General features: G+C 38.3%; 2 protein-coding genes across 2 annotated transcripts; both read right to left on the bottom strand.

The window, feature by feature from the left end:
* Positions 1-2,237: 2,237 nt before the first annotated feature.
* LOC147435137 (uncharacterized) lies at positions 2,238-3,533 on the bottom strand. Its single transcript, XM_086487896.1, has 6 exons — positions 3,497-3,533; positions 3,313-3,401; positions 3,103-3,238; positions 2,792-3,024; positions 2,509-2,705; positions 2,238-2,424 (listed from the first exon to the last, which is right to left on the bottom strand). The coding sequence occupies exons 4-6, from the start codon at positions 2,960-2,962 to the stop codon at positions 2,238-2,240; spliced, it is 555 nt and encodes a 184-aa protein (XP_086344022.1). The 5' UTR covers positions 2,963-3,024; positions 3,103-3,238; positions 3,313-3,401; positions 3,497-3,533.
* A 2,749-nt stretch (positions 3,534-6,282) lies between these two features.
* LOC147435136 (uncharacterized) lies at positions 6,283-6,642 on the bottom strand. Its single transcript, XM_086487895.1, has one exon. The coding sequence runs from the start codon at positions 6,640-6,642 to the stop codon at positions 6,283-6,285; it is 360 nt and encodes a 119-aa protein (XP_086344021.1).
* Positions 6,643-15,421: the final 8,779 nt, after the last annotated feature.

The raw sequence follows: 15,421 nt of genomic DNA, 5'->3' as shown, positions 1-15,421 counted from the left end.
TGGGAGAGATAAATTGAGAGAGAGAGAGATGCTACTCAAAATTAGATAGCACCACCCATTGGGCGGTTCACTTGAGATGCCAAAACTATAACACCCTCTCTATAGCTCTTAGTGGACATAAATAGTGAGATCAAGTCGACGAAGAAGCTACCAAGGAAACCCTAGAAACACCGGCCATGTTGGATACACCTCGAATTTGCTACCCTCAACTTTATACCTTAGAAGAATGCCATCTTGAGCATCGATTTCCTGTTTTAGAAAATTGAAATGTAGACCACACTGTGTCCAAGGATCCCCATTCATGAAGTGTGAACACATCACTTCCAATAGATAATACTCCAAGATAATGGGATGCGGAACACATCTTGTCCATTATCCAACCAACAACAATGGATTGGTACACTCATTCATAGTGTTTTAGATACATCTGATTGGTTCCGTGCCAGATGCATGTGCCTTGAACTTTGACCCATAGGTTAAAACATCAATAACTTGAACTCCAAGACAAGGGTCCAAATTAATTATATGGAGCACTTATTTCCCCTCTCTTCCACTCATAAGCATGTCTCTGGATGAAGCTGATGGTGGCACCAATCTCCATTTGACCAAAAGGTGGGAGACCTTGCAAGTGTAGACTCCACTACACCAGTAGCCAATTTGCTATCCTTCCTTGAGTCACTATCACTGCTTTTCTCTTGATGTTTTCTTTTAACTTTTTACTTTGTAGAGTCTCTATCTTTGCCTTTGGATATGCAATCTATAGCCAAATAACCACACTTTCCAAAATTATAACAACGGTTTTTGGTCTTCTTTCTGGAATCCGAAGCAGTAAGTGCTTTCCCACCTTTCTAAAAAATTTACATTTTGCCTTGAGTTATCAACACAGCTTCCTCCTTAATGAGAAAAAGTGGAGATCATCAAATTTCAGCTTTTCCTTCGTGACTTATAGCCAAAGTGCCTAGACACTGTTTCATACGCCCCCGACAGCTTCGTGAGAACCAATGTAGACAATTGAGTACTCGTCAGTGCACTTCTCATAGCCGATATTTGTGATCATGAATAACTTTAGCCTTCATAAGAAATGATTATATAGAACTTCCTCGTGGAAACTGGATGGAAAATAACTCTCCAAGAAGGGTGACTGCTCGCATCATAAAATCCCAATCAAACATTCCATCAAGCTTGAACCACATATTGTTGGTAGTCTTCAAAGTCTGAATGGCCAGAGAAAAGTCCTTTATAAGAGATTCTGCAATGGCCAAATTTTCCTTTGCATTAGCTGCATCCCAATCGATACACAATTTGAGATATTCATCATCTTGAAGGCGGGTGTACCTATTGTTGGGATCCCTCATGAGACAGGGCTCCAAGCCATCCACAATATCCCACAAGCCTTTCCATGAGAGCCAGAGTTGCATGATCAAATTCCAATGAGTGTAGTTATTGCATTCCAATTTTTCATTGGCGCTCGAGCAAGGGGGGCCATGGTGAAGTTGCAAGGTATGGAAATCTAGTAATCCTTCTTGCACTCCAAGGAGTGTTTTTTTTTTGCGAGCTTTTCATTTCGAGCTTTTTCATGAAATGTAAAACTATTTTGAGCTTTTTGCTTTATTTAAAGCATTTTTCCATTTTGTTTCAACATCTTTTACATTCTTGCAATTCACTTAGAAATATTCAATAGAACAATATCACCTTACATTGAATATTCAGAGAAGTCCGTATTCAAACTTGCTCTCTTTAAATATGCTAGGCTATAGAAAGGAGAGAGAGAGAGAGAGAGAGAGAGAGAGAGAGAGAGAGAGAGAGAGAGAGAGAGAGAACATTCAGAGAAGTCCGTATTCAAACTTACTCTCTTTGAATATGCTAGGCTATAGAAAGGAGAGAGAGAGAGAGAGAGAGAGAGAGAGAGAGAGAGAGAGAGAGAACATTCAGAGAAGTCCGTATTCAAACTTACTCTCTTTAAATATGCTAGGCTATAGAAAGGGGAGAGAGAGAGAGAGAGAGAGAGAGAGAGAGAGAGCATTCAAAGAAATCCATATTCAAAACAAAGCTTAACAAGGTGTCTGCATTAGTGTTTGATATGGATGTTAGAAAGAGTAGATAGTTCACAAAAGCATTGCAATCAAGATCACTTCAAGAACATGCACAATAAAACCCTAGATGTCCAATGTCAATATTCTTGAAACAAAAAATAGAGAGTGTGTTCAATAATTGTTTCAAAAAACTATGGAGTGATACTAAACTCTCTTTTCCACATATGGATCACAAACCACCTTTTTGAGACACTCCTCATAGACTATGTCATCCCCCTCCAAGCACAAATAATATCGATAAACCTCACCACATGCTTTGCCAAGACCTCCACATCCTGAAAACACATGTAGTACATAATCTGAGTCATCCGTGAAGGTCGCAAGGAGCCATCTACACATGCAAATTTAAAATATGTAAGTCATTTTTCAACTATAAATTAAAGCTCAATTTACATTAAAATGATTATCTTCTCACCTGTAGAAGTCGGGTGACCTCTCTGCTCCACCTCTGATGGGTATATCAAGAACAATGGTGCGTTCTTGATGCTCCTCCATTAAAAAGCTTCGTGATGCAGGAAACATGCGAGGAGAGACTTTCTCCCCTGTCTCCCTATTGTATGTGGGTATAGCAACATCCGCTCGACAAAAAACTCCCACCGTGAGATCAATTACCTACATATAAGCATACATTGTACACACTTGAATCAAAATCAAGTTAATAATGCAATCTTTCACAAAAACATGGTATTTTGATTCACCTCCTCTAGGGTATCTGGGTGTCTATATCCCCCATTACACATGAGAGTCCATGTGCGATGAAGTCGTAACCCAGCCTTTATAGCATGGGTAATAATCTCTCCAATATGTTGTGCAAGACATAGAGTCACGAAAAAGCCTTCATCTGCCAAGAAAGGTTCTGCTACATCCATCACACCTTGCACAAGAGAAGGCAAAAATATATTCCATTGTGGAATCTTTTTGCTTAATCCACCTTTGAAAAGATGTTTAGAGTGAGTTTTTCAAGTGATATGGATTAAAAAAAAAAGCATAAACAAAAACTTTGAGTAACCTGCTCAAATTGGGCCTAAACCATCCACCAACAAAGAAGTAGGAAAATCCGCAAAGATAAGACGAAACACCTCACGACAAGGTACTCCACAATGGTGATACAAGCCAAGACTTTGAGAGCTCAAAAAAATTTAATGCTACACACAAAACGTTTATTGCTTAGTACACCATCCACCTTGAACATTCTATTGATGTTGATAACACAAGCCACAAAACCTTTCTTTTACCTTTGAATGGCAAAATCATCAACATTAGCCATATCAACTAGAAGAGCATCTACCACAGTCAAAAATTGAAAGCCTACAGTTTTTCATTAAAAAATTATCTTAATTACAAGTAATATAGAATTGTTTTGCACTATCAAAAAAATAAATATTTAACAAGAAGAAACTTACCGGTATTCCATGAGGTTGGTCGCCTTGATGAAGTTGGTCGCTCCGCTCCGTGAATGACTCAACCACTATTGAAATGCTTTTTTCACTGCTTTCTTTACTCGGCATATCAATCTTTAGCCCTCCTAATGGATAGGTTGTTTTGTTGTGGTCACCCATGTTTGACCCACTCGCATGATTTTGGTGCTCTCTTTGAAGAGGTAGTGAGTGATTTCTTTCTTGTGTTCTTTGTGAGCCCCCATCCATGGTCAAGTCATGATTGTGATCCATGTCTTCTAAGTGCTCTAAAGAAGCAGATTGGTTTTATCTTTGTCTTTATTCTCTTCCAAAAACTCTACCACAAGAAAATTTTAATGATATAAAATGAAAATTAATTTAGCATTTACAAACTCAAGTCATTTATAAAAAACTAGAACATACTTTCTTATGCATTTTTTCATGCATGAGAAAGAGAGAGAGAGAGAGAGAGAGAGAGAGAGAGAGAGAGAGAGAGAGAGAGAGAGAAAGAGAGAGATCAAATGCTAACGAGTTCAAGGTTGGTGGACTTGAATGATAATAGGAAAATTGAATATCATAATAGAAGAATATAATAATAATAATATGAGAATAAAGAAATTGAATATGAGAATTAACTTGATGTAAAAAGAAAAAGTGTTATACTTACTTGCATGTAAGTCTAGTTTTTGCTTTGGGATCACCCCCAAAGGGTAGTCCAACCACCATGGACAAATTCTGCACTCCCACATAGAAATACCCTTCTCTACCATAGAACCGGGATACATGGTATTTTCATCCTCTAGCTTTGACCAATCTTCGATAACCATAGGCATAGTAGCAAGTGTACCATTTAAAACATATTCACACATCCATCTACACCATAACAACATTTAATCTCTTGAGCAAAATAATTTCAATAAGAGCCAAAGACTTTGTTGTTTCATGTAATTTCACTTGTATAAAATCCTTTTACAAGACTCTTGTAGCTCAGGAATTTTGGAAGAGTCCCCGGCACTTTTAATATCTCCTAAAAGTTGAGGAAAAGCTTGCAAGCCATGATTTCTTAATTGCACCTATGGTAGTCATTCAAATTATAAAACAATGCAATAAAATTCACATTTATTAGAAAAAAGTGACCAATTTAGAAAACAACCTTGAAAAAAGCTTCAAATCCATCTGGCAATTTGAACTCTTCAACCTCCAACCTTCTTATTATTAACAAAGATTCATCATGCATGTGAGCCCAATAAACTTCTTTTCTAATGTAAGCCCTAAAGTGCTTCACATCACCAAAGTGGGAAAAGACTGGATCTTTGGCCTTTGTAAGACTCATCATCTCCAATATATATTTTTTCCTTCATTATAGACCAAAAATATACCAAAAACTTAAACACCATCTTATATAAGTATATTCATATACCATTCATGTAGAAATTTTTTGCTCACGTAGAAATTTAACTCTCTTTTAATGTCACTATTTTCATTAGAATTGAAAAACATAAACAAACAACTAGTAAAAAAGTATTGAAAAGTGTGATACCTTTCAGAAGGTAGTTTTGAGGAGCACAAAGCATTTAACTTGTCTCGTGTGATTTTTACCATGAATGGATCATCCCACTTCACATCAAAGAGCAACTCAAAAAATTCCTCTCCATGAACTGGGTTGGCAATTGTCAAAAACTTATAACCTCTATCCTTCAATCGAGCTTCTTCTTGTTTAGTTGCCTTCTGCAATCGCCTTTCAAACTCCACCTTATCTAATCCAAGAGCTTTCAATTTTGCAGTTTCCTTTGAAATAAATGCATTAAAATCATCCTACATAACCACAACTACATTCATTGAATGAATCGTAAACAATCTTGAAAAATATATATAGTTAATACTCAATTCAACAATTCACCTTGCAAACTAGTTGAGAAATCAACACACAAGGAGAATTATACCAAGGAGGAACTCCTTGATATAATCTACTCTCAATTGCCATCTCTATCTCAGCCCACTTTCTTTCCTCTTGAGTGAGACGTGCAAGAATGCTCTCTTTAGTGGCGATACCAAATTTTTGGAACATGTATATCTCATGTCCAAGATTTGGTTTCACTGTTGATCGTGAAATGCTACAATAAATATATAAACAAATGAAAAATAATAGTTTAAAGCGAGATTAATTTAAAAATACAAAAAGACCACAAATTTACAACTTACACATTAGTGGTGTCAAGAGCAAGCAATAGTTTGGCCTCTTTTTTTTTCTCTACTTCCAAAAAGTGGCATCTCACACTCACATGATATTCCTCATTATCATGCTATACTTGACAAAAGAACATCAAATTAACCAAAAAAAAAAGGTACAGCTAAATCTAGCAAAAAATTAGTGTGTCGATGTTAATTCTTACCTTCTTTTATGTGTCGCATCCATATTTTCAGCCGATGGTTTCCATCCCATACCAAAAACAGACGCCCTCGAAGCTCTTGCCACTCCTTATTGAGCTGATTATCAAATGAAACACTCTTAGCTTGCCAAATAGGATCCCAACTACCTTCCACAAGAGGAGTGACAGGCATGTAAGAGGCGAAGGAATCTTTCCCCGACACCAAAAAAGAACCCATTGTATCCAAGTAAGCAACACTGTCAAAACTAGGAATCAACCAAGATGCAGAATCTGTAGCCACTCGTACAGCTTCATGAGCAACCAAACGACATAAGGGTATAAGTGGAGGGTTGCTTCTTCGTTTTAAGTAAAATTGACTTAATACATCCTTCATAATCCCCAACGGGAATTTTTTCCCAAGTGTCAAGAATGTTGGGCCACATCATCCTCACCTATCCCATCAGACTCTGTTAAATCTTCATCTTCAACATCCTCACCTGTTTCAACCTCCGTTGTTAGCTCTCGAGACTCATCTCCCTTTACATCATCCCCACTCTCCAAATGGTTAGAACCTTCCTCCATGGCAACTTCATCATCAACAAAGATGCATTTTCTATGTCTCTTTCCCCCTCGTTTGAAACGAGGACTGCGAGTAGCAATTGCATGAGAAGATACCTCTTGATCGATTGGATGCCTTCTCTTGGAAGGACCAGATCTCAAGGTCATGCATGGAGAATCAAACGTTCTCTTGATTGACTTGCTGCCTCGTCTTTTGGGAGCCATAAATGTCTACATCAATAAAGATTTGAAAAGGCATTATACATCATCATCATTCAAACAATGGCTACAATCTGCAGCACTTGTTAATGCCGCTACATTTCATAGCAAACACCATAATAACACTCAATTAAGTGAACTTCTATCGCATTTGAAAAGCCCTAGCCTAAATTTGTGTGAACTTGATAGAGTGTACCAAATTTGCTCCAGATGCCGATCTCCAAATTTGCTGCCCACTCTTCGGATTTGTCCACTGCAGTGCTAAAAAAAAACCTAAGTTTAGTGTAATCCCACCTACAAATTTTGAAATTTACCTCTGAAGTTTATATCTGAAGGTGAGAAAACCTACAAAATGTGAAAAAATTAATGTAATTTGATTTAAAAACCTTCAAATTTTGTTGATTTACCTCTATTGTTTCTAGTTTGCCAAGTTTTTGAAAAAAAATTACACTCTTTTCAGCAATCAAGGGGTGTCTTTTGCTCTAATGACCTTGACCTCTTTGTCAAAGTTACTCACAAGGATGCTAACCATCAGCCTCTGGTCTATGTTTACGGCACTTAGAAGAGCAAATAAAATTGGGCTATTTTCTCAAACGATAAAGAGATAGATACTCAGAGCACACAATTGGCCTTGGACTATAAGGAGAAGCTATATTAGCAAGCACACGAAAGTGTCGGCCAATCTGCATCTTAGAAGCAAGAGGTGACCATTGAGGTGCTAAAACAAAGAATAGCTGACAAAAACCGACATGAACTGGGAGAGAGACCACCCACGAGATAGTAATCAACTCGTGGTACCCACAAAACTCCGCAATTTGGATGCAAAATGGACGATCAGCAGCACCATCTTACATCAGGAGGTCGAGAGAGAGAGAGAGAGAGAGAGAGAGAGAGAGTAACAGATGTGCTGTCCGGTTTGCAGGTCCGGCCTCTTTGCAAGTCCGTTCGCGCCTGTCAAATGCTGTCAACTGCGCCTGTCAAATGCTTTCAAATGCCTGTTTGCCAATGTCCGCCTGTTTGCCAAATGCCTATCCGCTTTGCAGGTCCGTTCACTTGTCAAATGCTGCCTTGCAAATGTGCTGCCAAACGCTCAATTGCGCCTGTCAAACGATCAACTGCACCTGCCACCTGTGCCTGTCCGCTTTGCAGTTCTGTCAACTGCGCCCATCAAACACTGCGCCGCCTTTAAAAGGAAACAAATGAAGCTCCTCAACCGTCAGCGCACGCGCTTACGGTTGGGGAGCTCGCGCATGAGGGACACCAACTCCAACATAAATAATGAAGCAGGAAACAAATCAAGCTCCTCAACCATCAGCGCGCACGCTGACAGTTATCGAGCTGTGGGAGCATGGGTGCGGGGGAGGAGGAGGAGGGGATTGTACCTCACGGCTTCACGCAGGGGATGCAGCAAGTCCACCGAGCAGGAGCTCCTAGCAAAGCAGGGTAACCAAAAGTTGCCCTAGGTTGAAACTTACACCTAAATTAAAAATCCCTCCAAGACAAATCTGAACCGGAAATTTTACATTACTAGCAAGTGTATTCCATGTATTTTGAGCGAAATTTTCTCCTTCTTGCACTCCCCTCAACCGGCTACTTTGATTTCACAACCGGCTCAAGGCTAAGCTAAGGCACACTTTTCCCGAAGCTCAGTGAAAAATCATTTTCACAAACATACAAAAATCCCTCCAAGACAAATTTGAACCGGAAATTTTACATTACTAGCCAGTGTTTTTGCAAAATTAAACTATTTTCCATGTATTTTAAGTGGAATTTTATCCTTCTTGCACTCCCCTCAACCGGCTACTTTGATTTTGTAACCGGCTCAAGACTAAGCTAAGGCACACTTTTCTCGAAGCTCAGTGAAAAATCATTGTCACAAACATGCAAAAATCCCTCCAAGACAAATTTGAACCTGAAATTTTACATTACTAGCCAGTGTTTTTGCAAAATTAAACTATTTTAAACTTCCCTCAACCGGCTACTTTGATTTTGCAACCGGCTCAAGGCTAAGCTGAGCCACACTTTTCCCTAAGCTCAGTGAAAATAAGCTCCCGGCTTTCAGGTCAAAATTCAAAGCTTTTGTCGGTGATCACACTAAAATCTAAAATTTTCGGTGTTCAAAATCCAAGGGGAATTTTTATAATTTCATACGCTTAAAATACACTGTCTTTTCACCTACTCATAAGAAGATGAACTCATTAACTAAAAAACTTGATATTTGTGCCAAATATTATCGAAAATTGTGGTTTCTTTATACACCACTCATAAGGAGGTGAGCTCTGTAACCACCGCTTGACCACTTATAAAAGGAAAAATATCTTGAAATCTTAAATTTTTTTAGCAAATAAAAAACATAATAATGAACAATTATGACACTTGCATAAAAACTTACTTAAAAACCATTTGTCCATGTCCGTCTCCATATATTGACCTCTTTACTAACTGCTTATTTCTCTATGTATTCTCCACCTTGTTAGCATGGATGAAAGAGCATCCATCATCACCTGGACAATAGGTGATCAAGAACTTGAACGAGAGGTTCAACTTAGAGATGAAAATCTCCTCCTTAGTGCATATTTCTTGCAAAGTCTACTACCACCTTACAGAAAATTTCAAACATTGAATGCACTAATACAGTTTGGATCTGAAGTCGCCCTTGTTGAAACACCATCTCACTTTGATATGGAGGGCCATCGGCATTTCATTCTTGATGCCTCTTTATCAAAAAGAGATGCTATGGTGCATACAGAGAAGGAAACCAATGATGTGGAAGACTCAGAGGATACAAACTTACTGAATGCAAGCTCTTTCTATGCTGAAGCTACCAAGATACCAACCCAAGGAGATTTGCACACAAATTTGCAAAAATAGCAGGAGAATTATATTGTCCTCGATAGCAGCAGCGGTGATGAGAAACTGTCAAAAAAGGTGAAAAGTGTGGTGGACTGGATATTATCCTTTTCAACATCTCACCAATTGAAAGACCTAATGAAACAATCTCATGGGCCTATGAAAGTGGAAGAACTACCTAGAGAATACAACGGGAATCTGGTGTTTGAACTTCCATCAACTTTTGGCAAATGTAAGTCAATGAGCGGCATGGAGCAGAAATTTGATGGACATACATGGACGTGCCCCCAAACAACCAACATGTCCATTTGGTGTCCAGTTCGGATGAGTTATTGTTTGGGCTCCTTGGAATGTCATAGAAATGTTTGTCAGTTCTATTTAAACAATAAAGAATTCAATAATGCATATTTTCATGGATATTTAGATAAACCAATAGGAAAAGGTTACCTTGCTAAGGAAGACAGGACAAAGATTACATGTCATTATTGCGGCAAGGTTGTCACTTGTCAAGCTATATGTCCATGCATAATTTACTACGTTTTTCCAGGGGATTGCAACATGTCAAGATTGGTAGTGCATGTAGGCCACCATGAGCATGATGTGCAGAAAGGTACATCTCGTGCTGCCATAGAAAAAATCCGAGGATTAGTCCAAACAGTGTTGAAGATTGATAGGTCTAGTGGTCCTCGAAAAATTCAAATGCTTGTGGCTCGTCAAGTTCTGATGGATTCACTCATTCTTGACAAGGGACATTCTATGGGAGATGCAGAACTTCAAAACTTTCTAGAAGAGATGATGCCACTTGTGCAAAACCAAAGGTAAGGATACATTATTTTTGTTAATATTTATCAGTATAGTACTTAAAATTCTTTTTTCTAGTGCATAACAGTTTAAAGAGTATCATTGCTTCAGAAAAACAACAAGGGTCAGTGGTAGTGGGAGATGGATTTGACAATATTCTCTTACTGAAGAAAAAATGTTTGTTCCCATTTTTTCATGGGAGTCGTTTTCCTGGCCAAGGAGGACTTCATGATAAATGTTTTGTTTTTAAGATGTCCACCAAAGGTCCTAGTTCAGGAGTTGATTTAATAAGACGCATGGATCATTCTGGTCAAGGAGACCTGCATAATGCTTGGGTCCATTTTGACTATACGCATCGTGTTGAAGGATGGTCAACCATGTCATGCTCAGTTTATGACCCAAGGTGATAAATTTCTAGATGTATATAAAAGTGATAATTTAATCATTGACTAATACGTCTTACCATGCATACTTTTTGCCTCAGCATGAACAGCTTGATGGTTATTGCAATATGTGAGACCAAGGAGGAAGCATTAGGAAAAATATGAACCCTCTAGGGGCCCTTTGGGATTAAGGTTAATTAGAGGTCAGCCAATAGGAAGAGGGTGGTGGACACACTCTATACCCTCAAAAAAGTAGGGGGACAAGGTAGCCTTACACCTCTTAATTGTCTCTTACCTAGTGAGAAGGTAAGGGAGGTGGCTAGGGGAAAGAGATGGGGGGGGGGGGGGACCACTTTGACCTCTTTTCCCCCACTTTTTGGCCCGGATTTAAAAATACACTAAAAATTTCAAATTTTCAAAAAATTTCAAATTTCAAGTTTTCCCTCCTTAAAAGGTCCCCAAACCTATTTCATGGTCAAAAAAGTGTTTTTGACCTTCAAAAGTTAAAAACGTGCACTAAAAAATCCAAAAAAATTGATTTTTTTTAAAAACAAATCAAAACATCATTTTCACCCTCCAAAGTCTTTCCAAACCTATTCTATAGCTAAAAAGTGTTTTTCTCTCTCTACAAACCTTTTTCCAAGCTCTCCATTGCTGCAACAACCACATGCACCCCCTATAGTCCATCATTATCTCTCTGCTAGCTTTCTCTCACCTCCATTGTAGCACCAAGCAAGCTCCTCCTCCATCTCTTCCCCTTACCCACCACATAGTTTCACACCAAGCTAGCTCCTCTCCCTTCTCTCATTTCCATTACAACATGAAACAAGATTCTACTCCTTCTACTTTCATTCACTCACACTACATGGAAACCTCTACTCCCGAAGGTGGCAAAAGTATGAGCTCACATGAGTTGCATACCACAACAATAGGAGGTGTGAATATCGCGTGGGCATTGCAAGGGTTCATCTCCAACATAAAGATAGAATGGTAAGAAAACTACCCTTGTAGCTTACATTCAGAGCTTAACATCATCTCCATATTTAAGTTTATCATGCTGGAGAGAATTAACCTCTTTATGGATTTCAGTGTTTAGGCTTCACACCTCATAACACTGGGTGGTGCTATTTTGTTGATGACTTTGGTGCACCATCTATAGTTGTGTAGCATGTGATTTGAGTCTCACAATGTAAGTAAGCTGTGTTATCTATGGAGAGTCGTCAAAGATTTTTCTTGTAATTTATTCTTCGTATAATTGTCATTAGATAATTGGAATGATATCATTTTGTACTTTATAACTTTGTGCTCACATAATCTTTTGTTTACTTACAGATTCAACTTGTTTTAAGAGGACATGAGCAAGCAACCATGTGCAGAGATGGAAATCACTCTATTTTTGTTCCTTGAGGAACCTTTCACTACCATGGTAAAAGATTTTGATAAGAATAGTAGGTGTGTTTTAGAATCTTGAACCAATAGGGACTCTCTAGGAGCTCTCATAGAAGCCATCCATATAGTACTACTATCTTCCCTAGTGTCATAGACACACAAATACTCAAGTGTATATGAATCTCTAGATGAGGAAGACAAATACTTGTAAGATAAGCCTAACAACAACAACATTGTCTCCATTTGTAATTATTTTTCATGAGGCTGGATTCCTTTATAAATGCAATATAAATATGTTTTTTTGTTAAATGGTGTCGCATTGAGTGAGAGTATTTAATTTAGATTATTGAAGTTTCATACAGATCTGAGAAATATTGTTTACTTTTATGGATATTTTGATTTGCCTGTACGATGATTCAGGTCGCAAGTCTTAATCACTCCACCTTGAAGAAATTCAAGCAATATTTTGATTTCAGTTTAATCATTAATGGTTATTCTTATTAAAGTGGATCATAAACTTTGTCAAGATGTCCTCATTTGGGGATGTTGAATATATATCATTAGCAATGTTTCACAAGAACACTAGGTGGACACAAGGAAGTAAAAATTGGCTCCTTGTTTGGTCGATTTCTAGTGTTTAATGTTTAGTGCACAGGATTTGTGAGGCCGTTGACATGGGGAGTTCACTAAAGTATATGTAACATAGCACATGTGTTCAACAGAAGGGATTTTATATTCTTGTAATGTTGCAGAAACATGTGTAGATAAGGCCTATAAGGGGTACTTTTAATCCATTCTAGTGAATGCACATGATATAGGAAAATTTTACATAGTGAATGCTCCGGACCTTTGAACACAAAGAAAGGGGGGGGGGGGGGGGGGGAGCTCTAATTACATCTGAGTGAAAAGAAGTGGAATTTGTACTGTCATGTTGCATAAAGATTTGCTTTCACTTAATTTAAAAAAAAATTGGTATCCTGGGGTGCAGACAAGGCCATATAATGCAAAAAAAGGGGTGGCCACAAGCACGCGTAGTGAGCCATCCAAAACTGCTGGATGGGCCATATGTGGGCCCTTGTGGCCAACCTTTTTTTGTATAATTAGGCTATTGCTGCACTCCAGAACCCTGGAAAAGATGAGATGAACCTAAAATTGAACTTTTCAAGCACCTTATGCCTTCCTTCAACTCAACTTACTAGTTCCCTGCACCAAAAGGGAAAATCACATTGGACAGTATAAAAATCTAGTCTCATGCTGCATAAACATCTGGTTTCATCAAATATTAACATTCTTGCTATCATAAGGGGCAGACAAGGCCATATAATGCAAAAAAAAGGGTGGCCACAAGGGCGCGCAGGTGAGCCATCCAAAACTGTTGGATGGGCCATCTGCGCGCCCTTGTGGCCACCCTTTTTTTTTGCATAATTAGGCTATTGTTGCACTCCAAGACCTTGGAAAAGGTGAGATGAATGTAAAATTTAACTTTTCAAGCACATTGTGCCTTCCTTCAACTCAACTTACTAGTTCCCTGCACCAAAAGGCCAAATCACATTGGTTAATATAAAAATCTAGTCTCATGCTACATAAACATCTGGTTTCATCAGCTATTAACATTTTTGCTATCCTAAGGGGCAAACAAAGCTAGAAAATGCAAAAAAAAAGGGTGGCCACAAGGGCGCGCAGATGAGCCATCCAAAACTGTTGGATGGGCCATCTGCGCGCCCTTGTGGCCACCCTTTTTTTTGCATAATTAGGCTATTGTTGCACTCCAGGACCTTGGAAAAGGTGAGATGAATGTAAAATTTAACTTTTCAAGCACATTATGCCTTCCTTCAACTCAACTTACTAGTTCCCTGTACCAAAAGGCCAAATCACATTGGTTAATATAAAAATCTAGTCTCATGCTACATAAACATCTGGTTTCATCAGCTATTAACATTTTTGCTATCCTAAGGGGCAAACAAAGCTAGAAAATGCAAAAAAAAAGGGTGGCCACAAGGGCGCGCAGATGAGCCATCCAAAACTGCTGGATGGGCCATCTGCGCGCCCTTGTGGCCACCCTTTTTTTTGCATTTTCTAGCTTTGTTTGCCCCTTAGGATAGCAAAAATGTTAATATTTGATTTAAATTTAACTCTTCATGGCCAAAACCACTTAACTTAAAACACATGGATAAACCGAAAAGCCAAATCACTATGGAGACAGTAGACACAACTCTTAATCATTTTGTCATTGCAAAGTCATCTGAAATGATGTGAGCCTCTACAACTTCTTGAATAGCCTCCAACGCTATTGCTTGCATTTTATACTGATTTCCATAGCTTTGAAGCACCTCCTTCACCGTGTGAGCATATTTTTGATGCATGGCCATGATTAAAGTGTTAGGTTTTTTTTTTTGTTTTTGTTTTTGAAGTGTTGAACTTTTCGGTTGTTTTCAACAGCTTCTAGATTTCAATCGGCTCCGAATCTGTCTGGGCTTGTCTCACATAAATTTGTTCATCTCATCGCGTTCTTCAACCATCATGTGATGAGAAAAAATCATATCTTGCTCGCATTCTCCAAAAATCAATGTGCAAGTTGACAATTTATTTAAAAATGATGTAAAACATACATTTTTTACTTTTTTCTTAATCTACGGGCTCCAACGAGCATTAAAACCATGGAATCTGAAAATACTCAAAGAACCATTTTTTTTATTGTGTTAAGGACTGTATTTCCTACATACAAAACTTTCCCAAAATCTCGCCCTAACACCTTCAAAAGTGGCTTCCAAGGAGTGTACTCGGTCAAAATTTGAAACTGAAGAAAAAAAATCAGAATGAACTCCTAAACTGTGTATAAACTTTAGAATAACCAAAATTTCCTTCAAAAAAAAGTTATACTAAAAATTTGAAAATAGCCCCCCATTGGACTCCCCACAACGATAGAAGTCAAAGGGTTCAAGGAGAGGTATGGTGTCACAAGTGCATGGTGGGAATCTCATCGAGGTTTATTCCGTCAAGATCTCTTGTACTTTATCATGTCTTCTCATGTACAATCTTACAAAAAAAAAATGATACTTTAAATGACTACAAATCTTATTTAACTTATCAAACAATCTAAAATATGGTAGACCAAGAGTGCTCTTACACATCAACAAACAAAAAAGTCCAAACTTCTTCTCATTAACTTTGATAAACATACATTCGTGAAAAACTTCCAAGGGGTAGTGCAGTCATAGTTCTTACATCCATTCCATGACATGGTATGCTCAAGGGGTGACCTATCATATAAAAATATCTCTGGTGGGGGTGCCCTCATGTTAGGAAAGGGTGTGCTGCTGATGAAAAGTTGTTGTATTGTCCTACTAGGGATCTCTCCATGT

This window comes from Adiantum capillus-veneris, chromosome 18 (assembly GCF_014529385.1).
Source record: "Adiantum capillus-veneris isolate H3 chromosome 18, ASM1452938v2, whole genome shotgun sequence".
In the NCBI taxonomy this organism is placed as follows: Eukaryota; Viridiplantae; Streptophyta; class Polypodiopsida; order Polypodiales; family Pteridaceae; genus Adiantum; species Adiantum capillus-veneris.
Note: the sequence above shows the minus strand (reverse complement) of the source record. Positions and strands in the feature narration are given on the sequence as shown.